This window comes from Eumetopias jubatus, unplaced genomic scaffold (assembly GCF_037043125.1).
Source record: "Eumetopias jubatus isolate StellerSeaLion01/CBP00866 unplaced genomic scaffold, mEumJub1_p1.0 scaffold_17, whole genome shotgun sequence".
Taxonomy (NCBI): domain Eukaryota; kingdom Metazoa; phylum Chordata; class Mammalia; order Carnivora; family Otariidae; genus Eumetopias; species Eumetopias jubatus.
This window is the reverse complement of record NW_028274823.1, coordinates 1,152,825-1,177,741: the sequence shown is the minus strand read 5'-3', so window position 1 is coordinate 1,177,741 and position 24,917 is coordinate 1,152,825. Positions and strand designations below refer to the sequence as shown.

At 56.3% G+C, this 24,917-nt stretch overlaps 1 protein-coding gene across 6 annotated transcripts in view; it reads left to right on the top strand.

The window, feature by feature from the left end:
- The window catches only part of INPP5A (inositol polyphosphate-5-phosphatase A), a 172,075-nt gene that overhangs the window by 41,182 nt on the left and 105,976 nt on the right, over nucleotides 1-24,917 (top strand). For 5 of the 6 annotated variants that reach the window (XM_088019925.1, XM_028119874.2, XM_028119876.2 and 2 more), the window contains exon 2: nucleotides 10,877-10,918. In XM_088019925.1, the coding sequence (XP_087876051.1) occupies nucleotides 10,877-10,918 (42 nt within the window). Of the gene's footprint in view, nucleotides 1-10,876; nucleotides 10,919-19,208; nucleotides 19,325-24,917 lie in introns of those variants that run through there. The other variant, XM_088019926.1, reaches the window with a different exon arrangement.

The following is a 24,917-nucleotide window of genomic DNA, read 5'->3' as shown; positions in this document are numbered from 1 at the left end:
GGCCTGTGTTCCGCCTTCTCGACCCTCCATGGGAAGAAGCAGCATTTCTGACTCTCAGTTACTGCTTTTGGGTTTCTCCTGCAGCAGAGGTACGTGCCCTCGTAGAGGGAAATGGGGGCATGTGCTCAGCTTTTTGTGAGGAGCGCATGCGGGGCTCCTGGTCCACTGCTGGGCTGCTGCGCTCACCTGCTCGTGGGGGACGTGGGGGTGTGGTGCCCCCGGCTCTGTAACTTGTCATGGGGCGCTTTGCAGGCTGTCTGACTGACGTGCTGCAGGGCAGGTGACGGCGACCACATAGTCGTTGGGGGGTTGGCGACGGGGCACGGGAACCCCACTGACGGCATTGGAGGCTGTAACTGTACCTTCTGCTTTGGGTGCTGAATTTCCCACAATGTCTGCAGTGAGTCTGGTTCACCGTTGAAAAGCCGTGTCCTTGCGGACTGGCTGGAGAGGTGCTTGTCCCCGCCGGACGCCGCCAGACCCTCCCCACCCGTGCTCTCCTCTCGTGTTTCCAAACACACATGCGCAGCTTGAACTTGGAGGTTCAGATTTCACCATCTGCAAACCCGGGGTGTGCCCAGCTTTACCCCTTTTCCCTCCCCAGCCCCGCCCCGCTCCGTGGCCTCACACAGGTTTGCCTTCAGCCTGCAGGTGTGACATCAGGGGGGCCGTGGGCACCTTAACGTTCTTCACTTCTTGGTCTTTGTAAACCTAGTTGGAAAAGAGAACACAGAAGCCACTTGAACAACGTGGTACGTGGGCTGCTGGTGGTAGAGGAGGGACGGGGAGGGTGGTGGAGGTCGGTGTCTGAGTCCTCTGCCCGCCGAGGCCCCGGTGTGGGGGCAGCAGGACCAGGGCCTGGCGGAGGGGTGCGGACTGTGGGGCGAGGGCCCCACCCCTCCTCAGCGCCCACCTGCGGGGCATTCCGACCAGAGGCCCGATGGGGGAGGAGTGCAGCGGGGGAGGGGAGCCCTCGTCCACGGGCGGGCATGCTGGGGCCGGGGCCAGGCACGTTCCCATGCTGACGTGTCACACTGCCTCACGGTCTCCCGCTGGCCCTCTTGTTCTGCATCTGGTGGGCAGGCCCAGGTGCGCACGTCCCTGCTGAGAAATGGTCTCAGCCCCGATGGCTGGCCTGCATGGCAGGTGCCCACGAGGCAGGTCCTTTCAATTTGTATAGACCATTATTCCAAATTAAACCTGCTTTATTTCTTAAAATTTGATCCTGAGTGACTGAGAGTTGTCATTTTGAATATATTATGTTCCAGGCCACCCTTGAGGGGAAATGTTTATTTTGTGGTAAAATTCATCAAGCTCTTGTTCCCAGTGGAGTAAGGTTCGAGGGCACACGTGTTTGTGAGCAGCTCAGCATGACTCGCAGAGACTCGAGCTGGCTGTTGTTTACTTGGAGAGGGAGTATTTCTGGGTTGTCCTCCATGGGAACACCTCTTGCTGTTTCCATCCCACTTTCCTGTGGACGCTCCTGCTCGGTCAGCCTTAGTGGAAGGAACCGTGTCCCGAGAGGAGGCTTGGGCCCTGCTGCGTGCAGGCCACGGGCGGCCCTTGTCCTTGCTCCTCTCCAGGACGTCCCTAACCGCCCCGCCCTGCGCTGTGTGCACTCCTCACTGGGGGAAGGCCCACCGTTGCTTCCTTTTACCAAACTATTTTTAGCCTCATGGTATTTATGAATGCATAGACAAGATTTCCTTTCTTGTGAAAGGAAACGGTTTTCTTCAGGGATAAGCGTGTGGCGTGGGGCAGGATTTCCCGGGGAATCGGGCAGTGTGGACCAGAGCCCACCCCATGGGTGCGTCCCCGGGAGGCCGTGGCCCGCTGTGTGCACAGGCTTCAGGAGCCCTGTTTGTCTTAAATGACTCGTATTGGAAAGTTTTAAGGAAGTATTTGAGAAAACTGAGTTTCTGGGCTGGCATACGCAGTCTGGGGACACTGGTGCTGTGGCCACCACTGGCCAGGTTCATGCTAGCTGGTGGGAGATGCTGCCTGCAGGACTGCCACGGGTCAAGGCGGCTTTGAGCTCTCGCCTGCCCTGAGCCCAGTCCTGCTGGAGTAACCGTGCCAGAGCCACACGAGCCAGCTGGCAGTATGGACACCACCCGCTGGACGGGGTTCAGGAGGTGGGCGCGGAGCTCAGAATGGGGCGAGCTTCCCAGTGTCCTGCTGCTGTGCTCATCCTTTCCCTGGAAGGTCTGTCCCGATGGCCCTGCCCTCCCGCCCCAGGTGAGCCCTGCAGGGGGCTGCTCCCTGTCCATCCTCTGGCCTCACCGTGGGTGGGGCTCTCCCTCCTGTGATGGTTGCTTCTGCTTTCTGCGCAGCCCAGGCCTTGGCTTCCTTCCTAAGGAGGTCCTCCTTTCAGATGTGTCTACAGGTTTTAGCGATACATCTGGGCTTAGTCAGTGTGAGCATGAGCACCTGCTGTGTTTGCTGCCTACAAGGGTCAGGCAATGAGGACATGAGCAAGAGAGAGGCAGAGACAGAGACAGAGAGACACAGAGAGAGAGAGATGGGGGGAGGGGTCCCTGTGTCCCTTCTTTACAAACTGGTCTCAGCCGGGAGAGTACAGCCAAGACTGGACAGGGTTGGCGCTCCCTGCCCTCCCTGGGCAGACAGGTGCACCTGTGGTGTCATGGGGTGGGGGAGAGTGGCTGTCGCCTAGTCGTCCACGTCGGGGCACCTGCAGCCTCCCCGAGGGCTGAGACCCAAGTCCGAGGGGGGATGGACAGCACACGGGCCACCACGCAGTTCTCTCAGTGCCCCACGCACCACACATTCTGCAGTAATGTGCGTGTTTACTCTACTTTATGGATGTTAAGTACATTTTCCTTGTGTTTCATGGATTTGAACATGTACATTTTTGCCTCATTTCATGGATTCTGAGAAGTATATTTTTCACTTTGCAGGATCTCTGAATTGAGAAAGGCCTTTGAGGTTTGGACACTCCTGGGGTGGCTGACAGGCATTGTGTGGGCTCAGGGACCTCTGGTGCTTGTCGCCGGGAAGGCGTGCTGTGGGGCGGGGACTCCCGGAGCTGGGTGCACGTGCTGTGCATCTCCATTCCTGCCAGCGCCCTGGGCTGGAGGGGCCGGGCCTTGCCCCCTGTGAGGGGAGCCGGGGTTTGGATCCCGGGGCCCCCTATGCCTGCCAGGTTTGCTGTGCTGCACTCTGAGCTGAGAGCCTTCCCTGTAGCTGGTCCGAAGATGACTGGGGTCACAGGGGAAGGAGCGGGGAGCACTCGGGGCAGGGGGTTGCAGCTGGGGTTGCAGCTGGGACTGGTGGTGGAGAGCCTGGGTGTGCAGGCAGCCAGCGGGGCAGACTTCAGCCGGAGGGACGCCAGGATGTGCAGTGGCTCGGACTCTGGGACTGCTGGCCAGTGTCGGCGGGGTGAGCCCGCAGGACCAGTGCTGTTCTCCGGGCTGGCCACGCTACCACCCTTGGGGGGCGACTGCCACAGTGTCTGTCGGGATGGCCCCTGCAGGATGCAGAGACGGGTGAACAACAGTGTGTTTGCTGAGAGGCCAGGCTGTTGCCGGGGACCTGGGGCCACACCCCCGGGCTGCCCTCTGCTCCCTGCTTGCATCCTGCCCAGGGCCTCCCGGGGCAGGGCCAGTGGCAGGGGAGGGGGGGGCCTTAGGAGGTAATTGCGAGCATCATGATGGTTGTAAAGATGTCACAAAGTGGGACGGTTTCCCATCCAAGCACGTGACCCTCTCACTGGGGCCGTTTCTCCTGGAAACGAAGGGGTCTGCGTTCCTTCTGCAGGCACGGCACCCAGTTGCCTCCAAGGGCCTCTGTCACCAAATTTTGCTTTTCTCCAGCACGTATTCGGGGGCACAGCTAAGCTGGAGATCATGGTTCTTTGGTGTGTGGTTCTAGGTGCTGACTCAGTGGTGTGCTGAGACCACTTGCCTATAGGGTGCTCCTCCATCGGAGCGTGTGTGTCCTGCTGGGTGTGGGCCAGGCGTGCTGGGCAAGGACACCACACGGAGTGCCGGCGCTCCCTGCTCCGCCCAGGACGCCCGGCTGGCAGGCTCTGGTCTGGAAAGAAGGTGAACATCTTCTCAAACATGTCAGCAAACTTGGAGATCTTTTCTGGATTCCTCTGTTTGGGTCTCTTGCTCATTTTTGTATCACATCTTTTAAGACTTCTTCAGTATTAGGAAGATCAGCTCTTCATGTATGGCTGACTGGGCACGTGTTCTCAGTCCATCTGACATCTGTCCTTCCATTCTGCGCATGGTCCCAACCGCGGCAGAATGTGTTGTCCTCCTTAGCAATGGTGTTTGGACTCTGAGTCATAGTTTGGCCCTGTGAACTTTGGAGTTGGCATGCGGAGTTTGGGCCGTGGGGCCTCGCCGGCTGGTGTGCAGGGCGGCCTGTGCCCAGCGGTGCGTGGCGCGGGGCCGTCGTCCCTGAGGGCCAGGGTGTTGTCCCTCAGACTCGGCCCAGGGTTGCCTCTGCCAGAGCGGTCCTGCTCAGTTTCTTGGGCAGAATTTCCACACTTAAAAATGTATTCCTGACTTTTATCTTTGTTTACTGTCGCTGGTGTAAATGGGATTTTCTTTCTCAGCATTTGGTGGTGGTTCCTGTTTATGACAGCTGTCAATGCCGTATCGTAATCTTACATCCTGCTCTTTTTCCTAAATTCTTTTATGTTTCTTTTAGTTTTGTCACTGACCCTTGTGCTTCCCACGTGCTGTCACATCTCCTGCAGCTTCCTGGTGGTGAGCCCTCTCGCTGTTCTCGCTCTCGTCTCCACGGTGTAGGGTCTTCGCCCCGTTTTTGAGCTTGGCAGGTGCGCCCGGCGTTTCCCCACAGGACAGGGATGGGCTCCAGGGCAAGGCGTGAGTGTGTGTGCCTAACACATGTTCTGTGACGTGCAAAGCCGTTGCTCCTGAACAAGAAATAATAAAAGTAGACATTTCATCAAAAAGACATACTACCACTGTGTCATAAACTGAAGTAACGCAAGAAGGATAAATATAAACCCAAATCTATTGTTGAGTTAAAAAAACACCAGAAAACCAGTGAATTAAGGAAATATTTAGAGCCATTTATTTGAGTACGTGAGGGAAATACTTACTTGATAAAGGTAGGTGTTTGAGGCGGGCGGGTCAGCAGACGGACTAGCCACACGGTAGCTCTCAGGGACCAGGGCCACTCGGACCTTCAACAGCCTGTCGCCAGACGGCGGGTTCACAGTGAGGGCACGCTTTTGAATTAGAGCCTCGCCGTAGACCTTACACCACAGCAAAAGCTGAATGCTGAAGCATGTAGAGTGACATTTATTTTATTTCGTCGTGCCCATCCCACACCTATTTGTAATGCTGAGGACGTGTGTTAGTTTTCTGCACTGTGTGGCAGAGTCCCGCAAGCTCAGTGATTCGGCACAAGCACCGTGTCTCTCTCGTTTCTGTGGGGGGACGTCTGGGCCCTCCTGGCCGCAATCTTATCGGGAGCAAGATGCGCTCCTGAGCTCCCCCGACTTTGGCACAAGTCATTTCCTTGCTGCGGTGGGACGCTGGGCAGGCTGCTTCTGCAGGCCACAGCAGAGTAAAAGTCCTCTGCTCCCCATTCGCGACCTTTAGAGCCTCCTGTAAAGTGCCGCCCCCGATGTCCGAGAAGGCCAGACCGACCCAGGACAACGCCCCATTTGGTTAGCTTAAGATCAGCTCCTCTTGGGCTTTAATTACCTTTGCCACTGATGTCACCTGATCGGGGCAGTGACACCTTATCATTTTCACAGGCGCCCACATTCCGGGGGAGGGGTTCTCTGTGCACATAGGGTGGGGCGCGTGCAGACGCCACGGTAATTGACAGCCACTTCCCGGTTCACTAAAACTGGGTCATTAATGGTTTTGCAGACTTTTATTGGAGAACTTTGATTTACTACTTCTCCATGTTTCTTTGTGCAAATCTGCAGTTTTTACCTATAAATTTTCCTTCTCCCTGAAGAACTTTTTTTTTTAAGATTTTATTTATTTGGGAGAGAAAGAATGAGAGAGAGAGAGAGAGAGAGAGCATGAGAAGGGGGAGGCTCCTGCTGAGCAGGGAGTCCGATGTGGGACTCAGTCCTGGGACCCCAGGATCATGACCTGAGCCGAAGGCAGTCATTTAGCCAACTGAACCACCCAGGCGCCCCTGAAGAACTTTTTAAAACATTACTTTTAGGGCAGGTCTCCTGGTGATGAATTTCCTCAGTTTTGTCTGAGAACATCTTTATTTCTTCTTAACTTTGGGGAGATAATTTTGCTGGATGCAGAATCCTGGGTTGGTGGTCTTCCTTCTCATCTCTCGTGACTCTCTTCTTGCTTGCGTGGCTGTCCAGAAGGTTCTAGAACTCCTGTCCCAGTTCCTTGTGGATTAGGTACACACCTGTTTCTTCCTTCATCACAGACACTCTTTGTTGTTGACGTTCTGCAGGTTGAATACTGTGTGCCCGCAAGTACGTTTTCTGGGATTTATGCCACTGAGTGTTTTCCCAGCTTCCTGTATCTGTGGTTTGGGTTTGTCATTAATTTTGAAAAAATTCTCAGCTGTTAGTACCTCACAAGTGTGTTCCACTCTTTTCTGTCTTCTTGTGAAGCCCTCATTATGGTAGATTGTCTCTCGGTTCTTGGATGTTCTTCTCTCTGCATTTTTGCTTTGGATTTCTGTTGATGTGTCTTCAAGCTCGCTGGTTGTTCCATGTCCAGTGTGTTTATGAACCCATCAGTGGCTTTCTTCATTTTTGTCACAGTGGTTTTGATGTTTAGTATTTCTTTTGGATTCTGTCTTAGAGTTTCCATCGCACACTGCATCTGTCCTTTTGTGCTCTCCATGATTTCCATCAGAGCCCGTAGTCTACTCTGAATAATTCCCTTTCTGACGGGTCCAGAATCTGGGTCATAACTGGGTCTGATTCCAATGTATTTTGTCTTTACACTGTTATTTTCCCCTTGTCTTTTAGTCTGCCTTGTAATTTCTTGCTGAAAGCTGGACTTGAAGAGTTGGGTCACAGGAGCTGAGGTTGTAGGAGGCCTTCTGTTAATCTGGTGAGGTTCTGGGCCATGTTCACTGTGTGCTGTAGCTGTGGTATTGGGGTCCTCATGTTCATTTTTGGGGTTCCCTAAGGACTCCTCTGCGGTGGTCTGTGTCGTGCCCTATGGGGCTGGAATCTGCTGTCCCTGCACCAGTGCCCTGTTGGTGTGGGGGAAAGGAGTGCTCCACAGTCTGTGCCTAAGTCCCGGACCATTGGTGCGCCCGTGTCCCTGTACTGTGCCCCCCACACGGGGCTCCCCCTCGTCTGTCCCTTCCATGCGATAGGCAGGCAGCTTGGGGGGAAGCACCCTTTCCAGGGGTGGGCTGAGGTGCTGCTAAAGTCTCTTCCCCAGCAAGGTGGGCTTCTGGTGTGGATAGCGCCCTGGGTGTGTTTCCCCGTGGCTCCTCCTCCCGTCCCCCTGCCAGAGCCAGGAGACGGTCTTTTCTCCAGGGATCCTTCTCTGATCTAGACAGTGAGTACCTGCTAAGATACCTGCAGGTAAAAACCTACCCAGACATGGGACCCTCCTTGAAACTGTGGTCCTGAGGAGCTTCTCATCACACCCGTCTGCACTCGGCTTGCAGCAGTTTATCAAGTGACCATTGGTGTCTTCCCACTGGGGTTTGGCTCCAGCATCTTCTCCTCCAGGAGAACAGGTCTGGGCCGCAAGTCTTGTGTTCTCCTGTCTCTCTGGACTTGGGGTGGTGGTTTGCCAGCCCTCCAGCTCTCTGGCAGGCCCGAGAGAAGTCCGTGTGAGGACAGGAGTGGGACTCACACGCCTTTGTGGTTCGAGCTGTAATTGGAGTCCTGACTGACCTTTCCAGTTACCTGTAACCATAACCAGGACTGCCAGTTCCATCAGTAGCTGTCCTAATGTCGAACCCTCCGTGCATTCGTGGAATAGTCCACCCGATTGTGGCGTGTGAATCCTGAATGTGCTGTTACATTCTTTAATTTGGGGTATTTGTATTGATGGCTGTAAGCGGGGTAGGTGTGACGTTTCTCCCCTTTTGTGTGTGTTGTCTTCTCCACGTTTGTTGTCAACATTACGTTTACTTCATTATAGGGGCCTTAAGCTTCCCTTCTTTTTCTGTAGAGCTGCTGCTCAGTAATGTGGTCACCAACTCTACGTGACTGCTTAAAATTAAGTAATATTAGAAATTCAGCTCTTTAGGGGCGCCTGGGTGGCTCAGTCGTTAAGCATCTGCCTTCGGCTCAGGTCATGATCCCAGGGTCCTGGCATCGAGCCCCGCGTCGGGCTCCCTGCTCCGCAGGAAACCTGCTTCTCCCTCTCCCACTCCCCCTGCTTGTGTTCCTGCTCTCGCTGTCTCTCTGTCAAATAAATAAATTTAAAAAAAATCTTAAAAAAAAAAAAAAGAAATTCAGCTCTTTAGTCACACCAACCACATTTCAAGTACAAATTTGGCTAATGCAAATATAGCACGTTTCTATCCTCACGGAAGGGTCTGTTCAACATTGCTGATCCCTGTGTCAGTGGACACGTTCTGTAATCTGCACTGTCCAGCCCTGGGGCCTCCGGGCTCCCAAGCAGGTGTGTGTGCATGTGTGTGCGTGTGCATTGTGTGCATGTGTGTGTGCACATGTGGGCGTGTGTGCGTGTGCACGCAATGGGGGCACATTTGAACTGTTGCTCTTTTTCTGGCTTATTTGTAGCAGCTTTTCTTGCAGCTTTCATATAATCCACTAATAGTTTTCCCTGTTTGTCATTCCCTCTTACTGTTGAGTATAGTGACCAGTGGTTATTTAAAGTGTTGTCACTGTGTCTTGAGCACTTTCATTGTTTGTCTCTGGTTTAAGCTTTTAAAACTAAGTTTAAAAGTATGAAAGTAAGGTACAGTGATTATAACCGTGTTAGAAATGAAGAAAAAAAAGTAGCGTTGGCGTTCTCTCGTCCGTCCCGGGCGGGTCCTCGTGAGCAGCGGCGGGAGCTGTGTCCTGGTCCAGGAGTTGTGCGGCTAGGTCTTCTCCTTTGTCTCGAGGCTGTGAAAGGTGGCCGTTGCCCTCGTGTGCCCTCTGCACCCTCCCCAGAGGGGACAGCTCTGCCCTCAGCTCTTTTGTGCTCGCCAGGCCTGGGCTGGGCTTGGGCAGGGGCTGCTGGTTCCCGGCTGCATCTCCCGGGCCCTGGCACAGGAGGTCCCCTTCCGTTGGCCGCTCAGGGCCGGTGCTGCTCCTCTCCTGCCTGAGGCACGGCGCTCCCCGTGGGGGAGCTGTGCGGCCACCACTGCAGTCCACCACCCCCAAGGAAAGCTGGTGCCCCTGAGCACTCTGCTTTCTGTCTGTGTGGGCCGTCCCGAACGTGGACTCACGTGTTGTTTCCCTTTTGTGTCTGGCTACTTTCACGGAGCGTCGTGTTTTTGAGGCTCACCCATGTTGTAGCAGGTATCTGGGCTTTGTTCCCTTTTAGGGTCCGGTAATGGTCCTTGTGTGGATAGACGACACTTTGTTCATCCATTCATCCATGGGTGGGTATTTGGGCCATTTCCACCTTCTGGCGACCACGACCAGCGCCTCCCGAGAGTGCTGGTGCCTGATTCTGTGTGCGTGTCGACGCGATCACGAGCAGACTGTTCCGCACTTTCGGGAACCACCGGACATCTCCGCAGCATCTGTGGGCTCCCGTTCCTCCACATCCGCCCCACACCACCGTCATCCCTTTTGATTTCAGCAGTCCCGCTGGGTGTGCCGTGGCGTCTGTCCCACAGCCGGCAGACGATGCGCTACACCTTTCCGTGTGCTCGTTGCTCATTCTGCCCAAGCCTGCCCAGTTTTTATCTTTTGGGGGCAGCTTCCTCCTTGCTCCTCTGCAGGGAAGATGGTGGGGTCTGAGGGGCTTGCTGGGAGAGTTGGGGGGAGGTACTGGCCCTGGGCCGGCCCCCTGAGTTTGGTCCTGGTGGCAAGCAGGCCCCACACCTGCCTGGACCCTGGGCCTCGCCTGTGTCGGGCCATCCTCAGCGACCCCCTCCGGTGGCCTGCAGGCTGTCCTTCCACAGCCAGGCTCCTTCCCTTCATGACTTTGTGTTTCAGGACCCTGGCAGAGGCAGCCGGCCAGGGATGCTGCGACTTTGGGTCGTGGGGTGCATCTGGGCTCAGGGCAGAGACCGAACTGTGGTGAAAGCACATGGTGTTAGGTTGTCATTGTCACGATCGTGAGTGTGTGGTTCGGTGGTGTTGGTGCGTCTGCGTCGTCCTGTGCCCGGTCTCCAGAGCACTGTCATCCTGCAGACAGAGCATCGAATGCCTTCCTGCCTAGTCTCGCCCACACTTCCTCTCAGTGCTTTGTCCGTGGTTGGGGTTGGGTGGGCACCTGCCCTCTCGGCTGGAGGCCGGCTGTCCGCGACCCCCAGCAGGGACACCTGCAAACAGGAGACAGCTCTTTCCCCAGGGCACTGGGGGCTTGAAGCCCACCCTCTGGGCCCGCTGCTCCCTGCCTCGTCCTGGAAGCCGGCCCGAGGGCCACATGGAACCCTGTCCCTTGAGGACAGAGGCTCCCCTCAGCCAGCACCTGTTGTGCCATCCTGCGGCTGACCCCAGCCTGGCGGTGGGCGGTCCCTCCCCGCGACCCCTGTGGGGACAGAGCAGGGCGAAGGGCTGGGTGTGGACACTGGGTGCTGCCTGTTGCCTGGAGCGGTTTGTCTCCGGGACCACCTGCCCCGCGGAGCTGGGTTCCCTCCTGGGGGGGAGGTCCCCCCGCGGGCTGTGCCCCGCCGGTCCCCACCGTGAGGCCTGGGGCAGGTCTTGGGGAAGACCGTTAGCTTCTGCTTGTGGCTCTTTGGGACTGAGCCCGTGGTCTGACTGTCTTTTTTTCTTCTTAATTTATAGCCAGAAAACCTACAGAAGAACTGGCTTCGGGAATTTTATCAGGTAAGAAGTGCTGGTGACAGCACGCTCTCTCAGATGAAGTATTTATGCCGTGAGTACTTCGTTTTTGTGGAAACCGTGTTTTGTCCGAATCGTGTGGGCTTGCGCTGTCGCGGGGCTGGCTGTGGTGGGCGTCACGTTCCTCCTCAGAATCTCCTGTTCAGGTTCCCCTCCTCTGGCCAGGACTCCGAGGCCCAGGGCAGGGGTCTCTGCATTACTCGAGGGGGAGGCCATTGAAAGCTTCTGGGGACAGGAGGGTGCCTTTCAGGAGGGTCCTGTGGTTGCAGCATAAAGGTGGCAAAGCCACGTGGAGGGGCCACTGTGGGGTCTGGGCAGGAAGCATGGAGACTCGGCTGGGGCGAGGTGGACCTGGGTCACAGGCTCGAGGGGGACGCGTTGGCAGGATGAGGGGCCAGTTCCAGCACTGGGTGTTGAGCAGGTATTGGTGGAGCCCCTGGTCTGTGGGTAGTTCTGTGCCGGATGCTGGGGACTGGATTCGGAGCAGTGGACACACAGCTGGGCTCCACAGCATGAGCTCAACCAAGGGCAGCTCAGGTGTTTGCAGGGCAGTGAGGATGACCGATGCAGTAGGGCTGAGCACGTGACTCGTGTGTGTCTGGGATCCCTAGGTAGGGCGCTGGAGAGGCCGCTCTGAGGCAGGGCATGCGTGGGGAGGCCTTGTGGGTGAGAGGAGCCCAGGGGCCTGGCATCCAGTGTGGCGGGGGCTGTGGGTGACTGGACCTGCCAGGAGGTGAGGGGCCCACAACCCGGAGGGCAGCTGGGAGGAGGGGGTGCAGGTGGGGCGGTGGGGGAGGAGCGGGGGCTATCCCCTGCCCTCCTGCGGCACTGCTGAGCCAGTGGGGGTGTTTTGGGAACAGGACACAGCAAGAGATACTGGGGCTGGCCCTGGGCCTCCCTTCGTCCTGGCCTTCGGGTCCGGCAGGCTGAGGTCTGAGGGGCAGGGGGGCTGGACAGCAGCAGGTCCACTTGGGCATGGGCTGTGTCCTGCCTGCTCTGGGCACTGTCTGGGCCCTGGGTTAGGGTGGCCTGAGTACAGGCCTGTGAAAACGGGCCAGTGGGCTGCTCCAGGCTTCCACTGTCCACGCCGGGTGTCGAGGGTGGCCATGTGACCCAGCCACTGGAGGCTCAGAGTGCAGTGGCGGGTGGCGGCAGATGCTGCTTCGACTCTGGAAGAGACGGCAGGCCCCCGGAGGGAGGAGCCTTGGGCAGACGTTTTCATCCCTTGTGTCCAGAGAGGTGTGTCCTCCTGGTGTGTTTGGAGGTGAGGCCCCTCCCTCCCTGTCCCACATGTATTGTCTGCCAGTTGTCTGCTTGGTTCTTGGCAGGGTCGGAAGGCAGATCCCGAGGACATGAGGGAAGCTCTGGAAGGAGCCCCTTCTGGGATGGGCAGGTGGGAGACTGTTGGGAGGCCCTCAGCCCTTCCTCCTCTAGCATTCTGCCCTGCCCAGGAACCCCCAGCCCAGCTTCAGGCCTGCCAGAGCTGTTGGCCAGGGTCAGCTCTGGGCAGGAAGCCGGCCGAGTGGGTGAAGGCAGGGCCATCAGGGGCTGGATGGGCTCCGGGGCCCCTCTGCCCACGGTGCCCCCGTCCTGCTCTCTGGGCCTGTGTCCTTTGGGCTGGAGTGGCTGCCATGTGAAGCTGCAGCTCCTGTTTGTGTGCCTTTCAGAGGTGGACACAGAGTTTGAGATCTCTTTTGGGTGCACGTCTTGGAGCTTGGAGGGGCAAGTAAGTGGCCCCACGCTGGGGGGGTGCGGGGTGCCGTCCTCGGTGAGAGACCCTGCCCGACAGCCCCAGACTGAATTTGAGTGCACACTCGCAAGCTTTGCCCTTCTATTGATGACGTGGTTCCTGGGGCGTGCGGCGGCAGCCAGGCTACCAGTGGCCTGCGAGTGAGTTCAGAGCTGGGCAGCTGTGCTTTCTGTGAACTCTGACCCCTGGAAAACCGCAGACCACAGGTGTTTCCCCCTTTCTCAGCCTCCTCGCTGCACACGAGCCATGTTGGGCTGTTTCCGGAACCTGGAACCCAGAGGGGCAGGCGGCCTGCTGTTTTCCTCAGACTCTGTTTCCAGAGCCCCTGGTGTCCTTCCCAGAGTCCTTCCCGGAGTCTGGAGCCTTTGGGGAGAGAAAGGATCGTGCATGACGGTGCACTGGATGGAGGTGCAGCTTTTCCTGGTTTATAAGCACAAGTCTCTTCAGAAGGAAAAAATTTCAGTGACAGAGAATTTTCAGTGATGATTCTTATAAAAATTTAGCGGAAGTCCCCTGACACATTTCAGGCTGACTGGGTCAGTGAGGTGATCGGCCAGATCACCAGAGCAGAGAGGGAGCGGGCCCCGCCCAGAGCAAGGGCCGGTGCTCAGGGAGGAGGGACCTCGAGGTCCAGGGGTACTGGTCACTGCCTTTTTAAACACAGAACTGAATACGACATTCGTGCTTTAGAACCCGTGGATTAATCTTTGCTTTTTCTGTAACCTTTGCTCACCGTAAAGATGCAGGGAGCAGGAGAGAATACTGCAGGTGTTTCCATCGTTAGTTCTGATGAGCCTCTGACACTTTTGGCCTCCAGGTCACTCTCTTGGCCTCCCCCACACTCTCATTGTGCCCCGTGGATTCATCGTCACCATCTGAACTTGCAGTCTCTGTCTGTCGGGTACTGAGGTATTTGTCTCTCCCCCTAGAAATGCGGGCTCCACGTCTGCCTTGGCCTCGATCTTCGTGTCTCTCCCAAGTTCCTGTGCTGAAGATAGTGTGTGAGGCGGGGCCTTTCAGGGGGTGAATAGGGTTGGATGAGGTTACGAGATGTGCCCATGATGGCATCACTGCCCCTTCAAGGAGAGGGAGAGGCCACTGTGCGAGAGGGCCAGCCAGCATGCCAGGTGCGAGTGGGCCAGACACCCCCTGCCCTTGGGAGCGCCCATCACACGGGAGAGAGAGCTGGAGAGCCCCACGGGCAGCCCAGGGCGGTGCTGGGAAGGAAGTGGCCTGCCCAGGGTTGGGGTTCTCAGGAAGGCTCTTGAGGGGACCATGCCCACACCTGAGGATGGGCAGGAGCAGCCATCCCGCTGCCCGGGTCCACTCTGAACTCTCCGAGCTGCGGGCGAGGCTGCTGGGAAGTCAGGTCTAACTCTTCTCCCTCTGTGGTGATGGTATACTTGCAGGCACGCTCCTGGGGCAGGGAGCTGTCCTGCTCACTCTTCTGAGTGCCTAGGAGTGTGTGTGGCGCATGGTGTGTGTTTGACACTTCCTTCTCCGATAACGGTGCAGGGAAGTTGCACAAAGCAGAAAGTAGAGATCAGTACCCCCACCCTGTTCTGCCTCTGGTTTGACGCTCACGCCCTAGTGCGAGTCTCCCTGGCTGTGTGCTCCGGGGGAAGGGGGACCGTGCTTAGCAGGTTGCAGATACATGTATTTTTACAGCTTACTCTTTTTTTGGTAAGCTGGGAAGTTTGTGTAAATGAATGCACACTATTTTGTTGGCTTCTGAGTATCTCATTAGCTGGACAGGCCATTGTTCTGTTGATGGGTTCCGAGGTTGTTTCAAGTTTACTGTGAAGCTATAGATAAATTTTAAAACTGTTATAATGTCCATCATACAAATATAAATTGAGCAAGTACTGAAGATTTTTAAAATCATAAGTATTTCTTATTAGTGAGAGAGGAAAGAAAAGTGAGGTGTTAGACCTGCTTCAAACAAGACTCCGCAGAGCAAAGCCAGATTCTCCCAGCAGCCGAGTGACTGCCTAAGAAGTGAACAGTGGGCCAGTAATCCATTCTTCCCAGCAGACACTGGGTTCCTATGGTCAGGAATCATTTGCATTGCTATCAGGTTCTAGAATTCACAGAATTGTGAAACAGCTCAGTGATAAGTAAGGTTGAGAGAACCTAAATCAGGGATCTCAACTGGACATGCTGTTTGCCGTTTCAAGTTTTCCTGACAATAGTGGAAAAAGTAAGGTGATGAGCAGTGCCTTCTTCCAGGTAACCTGCAGGAATGGGCACCAGACCTACCCTCTCACCTTAAACAAATCAAAACCAGGGAACATCTGTGAAACTATGGTTTTCAAACATCAGACCCCAGGCTGGGCCAGGCAGTGACCACGGAGAGGGTCAGAGCTGCCTTGCGGCCGCCCCACCTACCACTGGAGGTAATTTCCGGGCGGGCACCCAGCAAGGTGGAGGGTACGGTCACTGTTTACACCGATCAGGGATTACCAGGGGGCAAGGATATAGGACCCTACAGAGGAGAAAACCAATCAGGAGCGTGGCTAGAGGGTTATCAGTTTTGTCGATCTTGGAGAACCTGCTCTGAGTTTTATTATGTCTATTGTTTTTCCTTTTTTTCATTCATTGATTTCTGCTTTTTATGTTTTCCCTTTCTTTTGATTATTTTGGATTTAATTTGCTTTTCTACATCTAATTTCTGAACGTAGAAGACAAAATCACCAGTTTCAGAAATCTGGCATGGGGCATCATCACTAAAAACCCTGCAGGCATTAAGGAGTTAAGAAGGGGATATCATAGGCAATTCTGTGCTGATAAATTTGAAAATTTATATGAAAGGAACGTATTTTTAGAGAAATAAAGCATCAAAGCTTACAGTCAGAAGAAAGTGAACTCAGTAGCCCTCTCTCTGTTAAATTAAAATTTGCCCAACACTTTCTGACAAAATCTTCCAGGAGCGTGTGGTTTCACTGGCAAGTTCTGTCAAACATTTAAGCAAGAAACAATCACAATTGTTGAGAAACTTCCAGGAAGACTGAAGCCCAGGTGATGCTTCCTCGCGACACCACAGCAGGTGGAGGCTTTACCTGCTGAAAGTACATGCAGTGTCTCCCATGAAACAGATGCAGACTAGAAAACGACGCCAACGGTGTGAAGCAGTGCACACACACGTACATGCACACACGTACACGTACATGAACACACATGTACACGCACATGCACGTACACGTGCACACATGTACATGCATGTATGCGCGCAGACACGTATGTGCACATGTACATACGTACGCACGCGCACACGTACATGCACGTAGACATGCACACACACGTACGCACACACACGTACACGCACAAACACACACACACAAACACAACATACCAAAATGTTAGCGCATCATCACCTGTGAAGTCAGAGATCTGTAAAATCCACTGTGTCAACAGATTCACAAAGAAAAGCCATTCGGTCATCTTGGTATATGCAGACAAAGCATCTGGCACAATTCTAGAACTAATTCTGATGAAGACTCCCAGGAAACTAAGAACCGAGGGGACCTCCCCCAGACTGTAGAGAGCATCTTCAGAGCCCACAGCTGACCGCAGACCCACCGGGGCAGGGCAGGGGCGCCTGGCGTCCCCCTCGTGCTCACTGCAGTCCCGAGGGTCCTGGCAGGTGCAGTAAGGTGAGAAAAGGAAATGAAAGCCATGAAGATTTGAAAGGAAGGAATAAAACTCCCTGTGTGGGTGAACATACAACGCTGCTGGGGGTTCGTGAAGCACCCACAGAGACTTTGCAAGCGTGAGCACATTTATTTAGTTGGCAGCATACAGAAACACCTTCTTCCTGTCAGCTGTAACACCAGACATGTCAGATGTGACATGGCACTCGTGCTGGAGTGAGGGGCGTGGCACGGATGCCGCGCATGGGAGCGCTGTGTGCTGAGACCTGTGACCCGTGTATGAAGGAGACCAGATGTGAGAGAAGATGGGGCGGCGCGCCCTGTTCGTGAGGTGGACACTCCGTGATGCTAGCACGGTTGCTCCCCACTGACTGAGCCCCTGTTGAGTGAAGTTCCCCTTGAAATCTCTGCGTGGTGTTTTGGTAGAAGCCTGCAAAATACGTCTAAAATTTTATATGGGAAGACAAAGGAACTAGAATAGCCAAAAGTTTAGGGACTCACAGTTTCTCATTTCAAGGTTTATTGTAAAGTAACGGGAGGACAGAAGGACAGAGTTCCATCAGTGGCACAGAAATAAACCCAGGAGTACGGCCCGGCGATCGGCCCGGGCTGACCACGGTTCCTGAGAGAAAGGGACACGTGTTCAGCAGGTGGTGCTGGGAAATTGGACGTCTGTTGTTCCCCACACACACGCAAATTTTCTATACTTTCCATCGTACACAAAGATTAAAGTAAGCTGTGGACCTAAATATAAAACTTAAAATTATAAAAGTTCTGGAAGAAATTTTAGGAGAAAATCCTTGTGAGCTTGAATTAGGCAAAGATTTCTTAGACGCACCAAAAGCACAATTCATAAGAAAAAAAAAACTTGACGAATTAGAATTCATCATAATTAGGAACTGGCCAAACCCTGGGGAGAGGTCAGCTGCGTGAGACCTTTGGCTGTGGTGCGGCAGCTGGTCTGGAGAAGTCGGGTGTAGGGCACGCTGCCTGGGCTGGACCGTGGGCCTGCAGTGGCAGAGGGCGGGGACAGGCGTGGCTCGGGATGAGGGCCTGGCCTGTGACCCGGGGGCTTTGTTGCCGGTGCTGATTGAGACATTGTTGTCCCGCGGGTCACAGCGCTCTGTGGATTAGATTAGCAGCCCCAGTGCGCTCTCGGGGAGCGTGGATGGTGCTTTTCTACAAGTTAATCTCAGATAGAAGCTCTGAAAGCAGAGCTGATGACGTGCCTCACCTCCTGACATGCACTCCTGTCTGCACGTCCGTGGGCACAGCCTAGAGCTCCGAGCCTGCCTTACCTCCCCAGTAAGAGACAGCATGGCAGCCCAGGGCTGATGGGCCACCCCCTCCTGGCTGTGTGGCTCCGGGCAAGGGCGGACGCTCTCTGTGCGCCTCACGGCCATGGCAACTACACCCTGAGGTCTCGTAAGGGACAACGGAGGCATTGCTGGTAACACGCGGTGCCACTGCCTGGCCTGCTGTGAGCGTGGATTAAAGTGCCTGCTGGACCGCGGTGCACTGAGCGGTGGCCCTGCCCCCCCACCCGGCCTGTCCTGCGTGTGCTGGGGAGCGGGGGACAGAGCGCCCCAGCTGGCTGCGTGGGACTTCTCTTCCAAGTTCCGATAGTTGAAGGTCACTGAGGAAAGGACTGCTGGATCGGACTGCAAAACTGCGGTTTTTAAAAATTTTATGAAGAGGTCTTACAAATGGGGAAGAGTTTGTACAGCGCCAACAGGAGGGTGGCCAGAGTCCATCTTGTGGGACCGAGCCCCGCGCTGCCCAGGAGTGTCCTGAGAGCACATGGTACCAGATCTCTAGGCACAGGAGGGAATTAGCTTTAGTAACGTTTCGGGGAACCCAACGTGTCCCTGCGTTAATACCTAGCACTCGGCCAGTGCAGTCAGGGGCCCCTCCCACCTGCCCTCTCGTGCCACCCCTGACGGGTTTTACACCCTCAACACGTTGCGATTTGCCCTGGCGCATTTTGGGCGCCACCGTGGCAGATGGGAGGGGAGAGACGCGGTGAGCTGCCCCTTGTCACTGTCCAGCCCAGCAGCGCTTCCGCATTCCTGTCTGCCGCTGACAGCCACAGAGGACCCATCTGGCTGCCGGCGCACACAGACGAGGCTACGGGGATCTCGAAGCTGCTCTGACCCCCAACCCTGGTGCCTTCTCCCCCCCTGGGTGGGCGAGGGCATGCAGACCCTCACTCACAGCCATGGAGGCCCATCCTGCACTCCCAGACCCCGCCTCTCAGCCTCATGCCCACGGAACCTGGGAAGTAGCTCGTGATGTCGTGCCCTCGCAGGCCTTTGCGGCTGTGTTCAGTTCACACGTGTAGACGACGGTTGGCTGTGGGATCCCAGGTGATTTCTAAGTTCGCGTTACCTACGTGCCCCCATTTCCTTCGGTCTCAAAGGGCTTGTCCAGAGTCGGTCCTTGCTGCTGAGCCATAGGTCCTTACCAGGCTGGGCCCTTATTCCCCGGAGTACAGCATGACCTGTGCTGTGGTCCCGCTCGACAGATGAGAAAACTGAGGTGTGCTGAGTCAGGAGATGTGCCCAAGGCTACACAGCCACAGGACGGGAGCCCCAGCCTCTGCAGTGCCAAAGGCTGGGCTGGCCACCAAGTCGGGAGGCCTGGGGTGAGTGAGGGGCAAGGTGGCCCGCAGGGTGCTAGGGATGGATGGGCAGGGTTCCACGACGCAGGGCAGCCGTTGGGAGGGGCTTGGGTGTGGCTTCCTGGCACCAGGCAGGGGGAGGAGGAGGTAGGAGGCAGGGAGGCTCAGGAGGGAACTGAGCCGTTCCGGTCGAGGGCCAGCCGCCTGCCGACAGATTGGGCCGCGTGAGGAAGGAGGAAGTTGGTTGGACCAGTGGGCCGGGGTGGGGCCTGTGGACCCAGTAGGAGACGGGAGTCCTCAGTTGCCTGGATCCAGGATCTGGGGTTCCTGGCAGCGTTGGTGGTAACCCCTATGGAGCGTTGGGACTGGAAGTGAGTCCTTAGCGCCCAGGACGGAGAGGAGGCGCAGGGTCTGCTGGGGCCTGCTGGGCTCTGGAGAGTACTGACTCGAGTTCAGCGCAGGCCGTTTGCTCAGGGGTAACGGGGAGGTTGGGAGGAGCAGGAGAGATGATCATTAGGGGTCCGGGAGGGGCAGGAGGGCAGCTGACCGGGAAGGTCAGAGCCAGGTGTGGGCCCTGGGAGTCTTTTAGGTCCTGGGATCACAGTCTCTTTCCAGCCGAAATGGCTCAACGAAGGGGCCTCACGGAAGTGGTGGGTGTGTGTTGGGAAGGGGTGCTGAGGTGTCTCGTGTGGTGACCGCGGGGCTGTGGCCGCTGCTGGCCCCTGGGGTCAGCGTAAAGCCAGGTGAGCACGGGTAAAGCAGCTGGGAGTCCTCACCGTATCTGCCAAGGACCCGGTTTGTTCCTGCTCCCCATCTCAGTTGGGTGAACGTGCTTTTTAAGTTAAAACTGACCAGTTCCAGTAGAGCTTTGATGTCCTAAAGCAACAAGTTTTGTTTGAAATTGAATTGAATGTGGAGCGTGGGCTCCACATTCCTGGTTCTGTAATGGGAATGGTCTCTTGCCCAGCCTCGCAGACCCGCGTGCACGTGTGCAGCACGGTGGCTTGTGCAGCCTCCGGGGGTGGTGGGTTGGTGTTTGCGGTCAGCTGTGGGCATGGCTGGGCTGCTGCCACGCACGGAGGAAACTCCAGCCTCACACGCTGGGGCGGCAGCCAGGCCAAACCCATCCTGGACGCAGAGCCTGAGTCCGGCCTCACACAGGCTCCGGAAGACCTCACGCTGGTCAGCTGGCGAGGCCACGAGGCTTGTGACCTTGTGTGTGCTGGCCGTGGGGGGAGGTGCTGGGCGGCCATGTGCACGCTGTGCACTGCGGGAGGGCACCCCATCAGGGCCGTGGGCAGCTGGGTCTGGGCTTCCTCCTGGGGACAGGCCCCTGGCCTCCACCCCCACCCACCCAGCACAGCCCCCAAGCCCGGGGAGGGTGGCTGTGCCTGCAGAGGTCAAGCCCCTGCTGCCCCAGGCTGGAGGTGGGCAGAGGGTCTTCCAGATGAGCATGTTTTCCAAGTGGACTTGGTAAATAGCAGTGGTTTTTCTCTCGAGAAATTCTTTTGTCTCCTTTCTGCTCCTTATCTCGGCCCCATCAGGCTTCCACTGGCCTGTGTGCAGGATGTGATTCCTTTTTAGGTCACTCAGATGCTCCTCTCTGCAGAAAGCCTAACAAGGCCTGGCTGTTGCTATTTTTAACACTGACTCTGGGCCTGCGGAGGGGCTGGTGGTTGGGCAAGGCTGCCTCGCGGCTTCCCTGGGCCACCTGCACAGCGTCCGGAGGGCTGCAAGCTGCGGTGGGTGTGTGTGTGCGTGAGTGATTCCTCAGGTGCTTTCTTACCCACATTTCTAATTCACTCTTTTCCAAATATTTTTCTTGATCCTTCTGATGAAAGAACACATGTATTTTTATCAGAAGCTCCTTTTTTTTTTTTTTGGTAGAATTTTGGTGAAGGAAGTATGTATGCGCTTTGGGCAGTGCCTTGCTTGCTGTCCAGGTGAAGCTACGCCAGTGTCACCATCAGGTGGGATGGGCCCGGCTGGGTGGAGGCCCTGCTGGGGCAGAGGCATGCGTCTGCGCACACTGACCTGCCTGCAGACTGGGACCACCTGCCCCTGTGTCGTTCACCGAGATGTGGTTCCCACCAGAAGTGACGCGAGCCTGCTGTCCCCCTGTGGGGGACTTTTCCTCTCTGTCCTCAAGGTGTCCCTGGCATCGGCCTGAAGGAATCCCTGCTCGGGATCATCCACGGTCCAGAGCTCCTTCCAGGGGGCCTGGCGCACCCTCCACACCGAGCTCTGTGCCCGAGGAGTGCGCGATGGTGTCAAACCCACGCCACCAGTCAGAGGCTTCCTCTGTCAGGCTTGTGCTGAGTGCCAGACCCTGGCGTCCTCACTGACCGCCCACAGCCACTGTCCGAGGTAGGCTGTCCAGGAGGTGCACGCTCAGGCAGCCCGGGGCATCAGGCATGGGGTGTCCGCCAGGAAGGACGGAGCAGGACTCCTTGCAAGCAGGTGTGCTTCCCGGAGAGCCCATGCGGCCACCCTGCCCGTGGCGAACCTGCTGCCCTGGCTGCTCTGTGCAGCATTACTAAAAATCCCGTAACTGAGTCAGTGACACAAAACCACAGATGACAGCTGCTCCTACTCACCACATCCTAGTTACTTTACTGCATTTCACTGCCGGCCTCTCAGTTATTGGTGTCTGTAGGAGGAGAGAGCATCTCCCGAATTCCACGTTCAGTGCTGTCATGTCAGGAGCTTGGGCCACCGGGGCGTTTATGCCATGGAGACAGGTACATTCCACCAGTTGGGGTTTGTTCCCAGAGAGCCAGCTGTCAGGCCCCTGGCAGCTGCTAGCCCGACCCCAAGGACATGCGTGTCCCCCAGGGCAGTGGTTCCTGGGATCTGTTTTGTCACACGAGGACATGGCAGTGGAAGTGGCCCCGGGCCCCGGGATGCGGTCTGGTAAGAGTACACAGTGGAGGGCGTGTTCTGGCATCGTCCAGCAGTGGGGAGCACAGCCCGTCCCCCTGTCTTCCACCTGCTGGGGGGCTGCCTGGCTTCCCTGCCGGGGCCATTTACAACTCTGCGAAGGCTTACGCTTGCCTCCTGAAGTCCCCACAGCTTCACTCACTTGCAGAGGAAATACTTTTTTTCTGTTAGTGAAAATTTTCACAGTATGTCACTAAAATTATGATTTCTAATGAGCTATTTTGAATTTCTCACCACGTGCCGTAATTACATCTGTTTTAAAATGAAGTTCTTAGCTCTTTGAGTGATAGGGTGACAGATGCCCAGGCTCTGAGCACAGGCACCTGCCCTCCCCTAAGAGCTGGCAAACAGAAGTGGTCTTCAAGCTGAGTTTCAGAGTGGGCGTCGACCAGAGACGCGGGGGGCCCCGGTTCCCCCTTGCCCTGCCATTAAAGAACCCGGGAAGATCAGAGACGGATGGATTGCCTTTCCCATCATCCCAGCAGGCTCCCTGTGCAGCTCCAGAGCCCTGGGCGGTGGGCGGTTTCTAGCCTTGCTCCTACCGAATTGAGTTAAACGACGACTGTGTTGAACAAACTCTTTATTATGTGAATTTAAAACGTGCATGAAGTAGAGGGAACAGAACGACATCCCTCGGTGCCCAGCAGCCTCGCTCACAGTTTCCAGCTCACGCCGGTCTGGTTGCGGTCGTGCCCTGTGGGGCACCCCACCCCCCGCCCCCAGTCACTGAGGCGAAATCCAGGCAGCATGACGTCACGCATCAGCATGTCTGCGTGTGTCTCTGGAAGAACTGAAAGCGTCATCCGTGTCACTGTGACACCTATGAAGGTTGACAGGAGTCACTAAGTATTGGGTTAGGGTTCCCATGTTCCCGCTGTCCGCTGATTCATGCACTGCTCGTATGCTGCAGTGGATCAGTATCTTGGTGGAAATTGAAATGTTTTCATAACTTTACGGAGGTATGCTTGGCATACGGTGGACTTTGCAAGCTCGAGGCCGGCGGTGTGGCAGGTTCTGACCATCCTGGGAGGCTCGCGTGTCCACACAGCTCCCGGCAGCCTGTAACTGCTGCTCTGGGGCCCCTGTGCTGGGTGGCCGCTGCTTTGCTTTCTGCCCTTCGCTGTCCATTGGTCTGCATTTTCTAGATTTCCTTCCTCAGCGCGCTCCACGTGGTTTTGTCTGGGAGTCGCGGGGGCCCAGCAGCGGCCGCTCTGGGATGGCACGCAGGGGTGCGTGTGCTCTGCAGCCGCCTGGACTCGGCTCACGTCTGTTTCACCAGGGTGCTTGACTGTGTCACTGTCTTGTCTGCATGTGTTTGTGTGTGGTGTATGTACATGCGTGTGTGCGCGCACGCCTGTGTGCGCTGTGTCTCGTGTGTGCATGCACACGCACATGTGTGTACATGTGTGTGCTCTTGTCTACACTGGCACATCGGCGCTCTTGCCGTGTAGACGGTGTGGCCTGCAGAGCCGAAAGCATTGATGTGGCTGTCCACAGAAAGCGTTTGCGCACATGCTCTAGGTGGAATCCATAGATGTCCGTCTGTTGAAAACTGTTTTTCCGTGCCTCTGACGTTTGAAGGACGCTTGCTGGGTGTGCATGTCCCTGGCTCACACTTGATCTCACTGAGGCTTTCAGAGAGGTTGTCCCATTGTTGCCTGGTTCGCGTGTTGGTTCTGGCCAGTGCACGTGTGACCCGTTTGGCTTTCCCCGCGGATCTTTGTCCCTGGAGACATGTGCTGCACCTGTGGGGTCTGATCCATCTGCCGGCCTGTGAATTGGGGTGGGTCGTGTGGGTGAACCTTCTCAGAGGCTCAGGAAGCCCTTCCAGGCACAAGTTCAGGGCTGTCTTTCTAGGGAAGTTTCCTTGGATTATGATTTTAAAGATTAGCTCTGATCTGATGTTTCTTCCCACAGGGACTGGTAGCTGTCTTGCCCGGCTCCTCTCCCCCCTCCCCCCTCTCCCCTTTCCCCCTCTCTCCTTCCCCCCTCCCCTGCCTGGCCCCTCTCCCCCCCCCCGCCCCACCCCTCCCCTCTCTCCTCTCCCCTTCATCGCAGCTTCTCCTGTTGGTCAGCCCTCCCTTGGGTGCTTTGTCATCTGTTCTCTTCTATGAGGATTTTGTCTTCTTCCATTTCTTTCCTGAGGTTAATGTCATTTCTTTCTCTTTGTTTTTGGTCCATTTCTGGTTGAGTTTTGAGCTTCTGATTCCTGTTCTCAGATGGCAATTTGAGTGTATTTAATTCTTTTGCAGCGTGGCTGGTCCATTGTGCTCAGTGGTCCTGGGTTGGGGTGGATCGGACCTCCTGTCTCCGTAGACTCCTTTCCTGCCTGGCCAGCAGAAGGGGGCTTGTGCAGGTTCCCAGCCCAACAGCACCCCCTTCTGTCCGTCCAGCAAAGTGCAGGCCCATCAGGGCTGCTAGCGGCCCGCGAGTCTGTCCGTGGTGAGCGCCGTACTCTCCTGGCTCTCTTCTGTCCACCAGCCCGTTTCCCCTTCCTTCCCTTTCTCCTCGGTCAGCAGCTGCCCAGGGCCGCCTCCCCTCCTTTCTGTCCCCTTTCTGCTCCACAAGCCCCGTCCTTCCCTGGCCACATGTCAGGCCTGCCTCGGCCTGGCCCAGGTGTCCACAGGCACGTGGCATGTTGTTGGGTGCTGGCCGCCAGGTCCCCGGGCCGTGTGTCCTTGGGCCCCTAAGCAGGGTGTTCCTGCCCCAGCTCCTGGCGGCCTCCATCCGCTCTGTGCTTCAGGAGTTTGGCGTTTTCAGATTGCACACACGTTTGAAACCACGCAGTGCTTGTCTGTGTCATCCCACTTAGCGGGACGCCCTCGCGGTGCAGCCTCTATTCTGCTCCCGGGGTCTCTCCCTCATCTGTCCAAAGGGATGTTCCCGTGAGGACAGACTCGTCCTCCTCTGTCTAGAGACCCTCCTGGTACGAGAAAGGCGGGTGGATTCTTGCATCCATGTCTTCAGGCACTGAGGACTGAAGGAAGCTCCTGGCTATCCTAGAGTCCGAGCCGGCCGCATCAG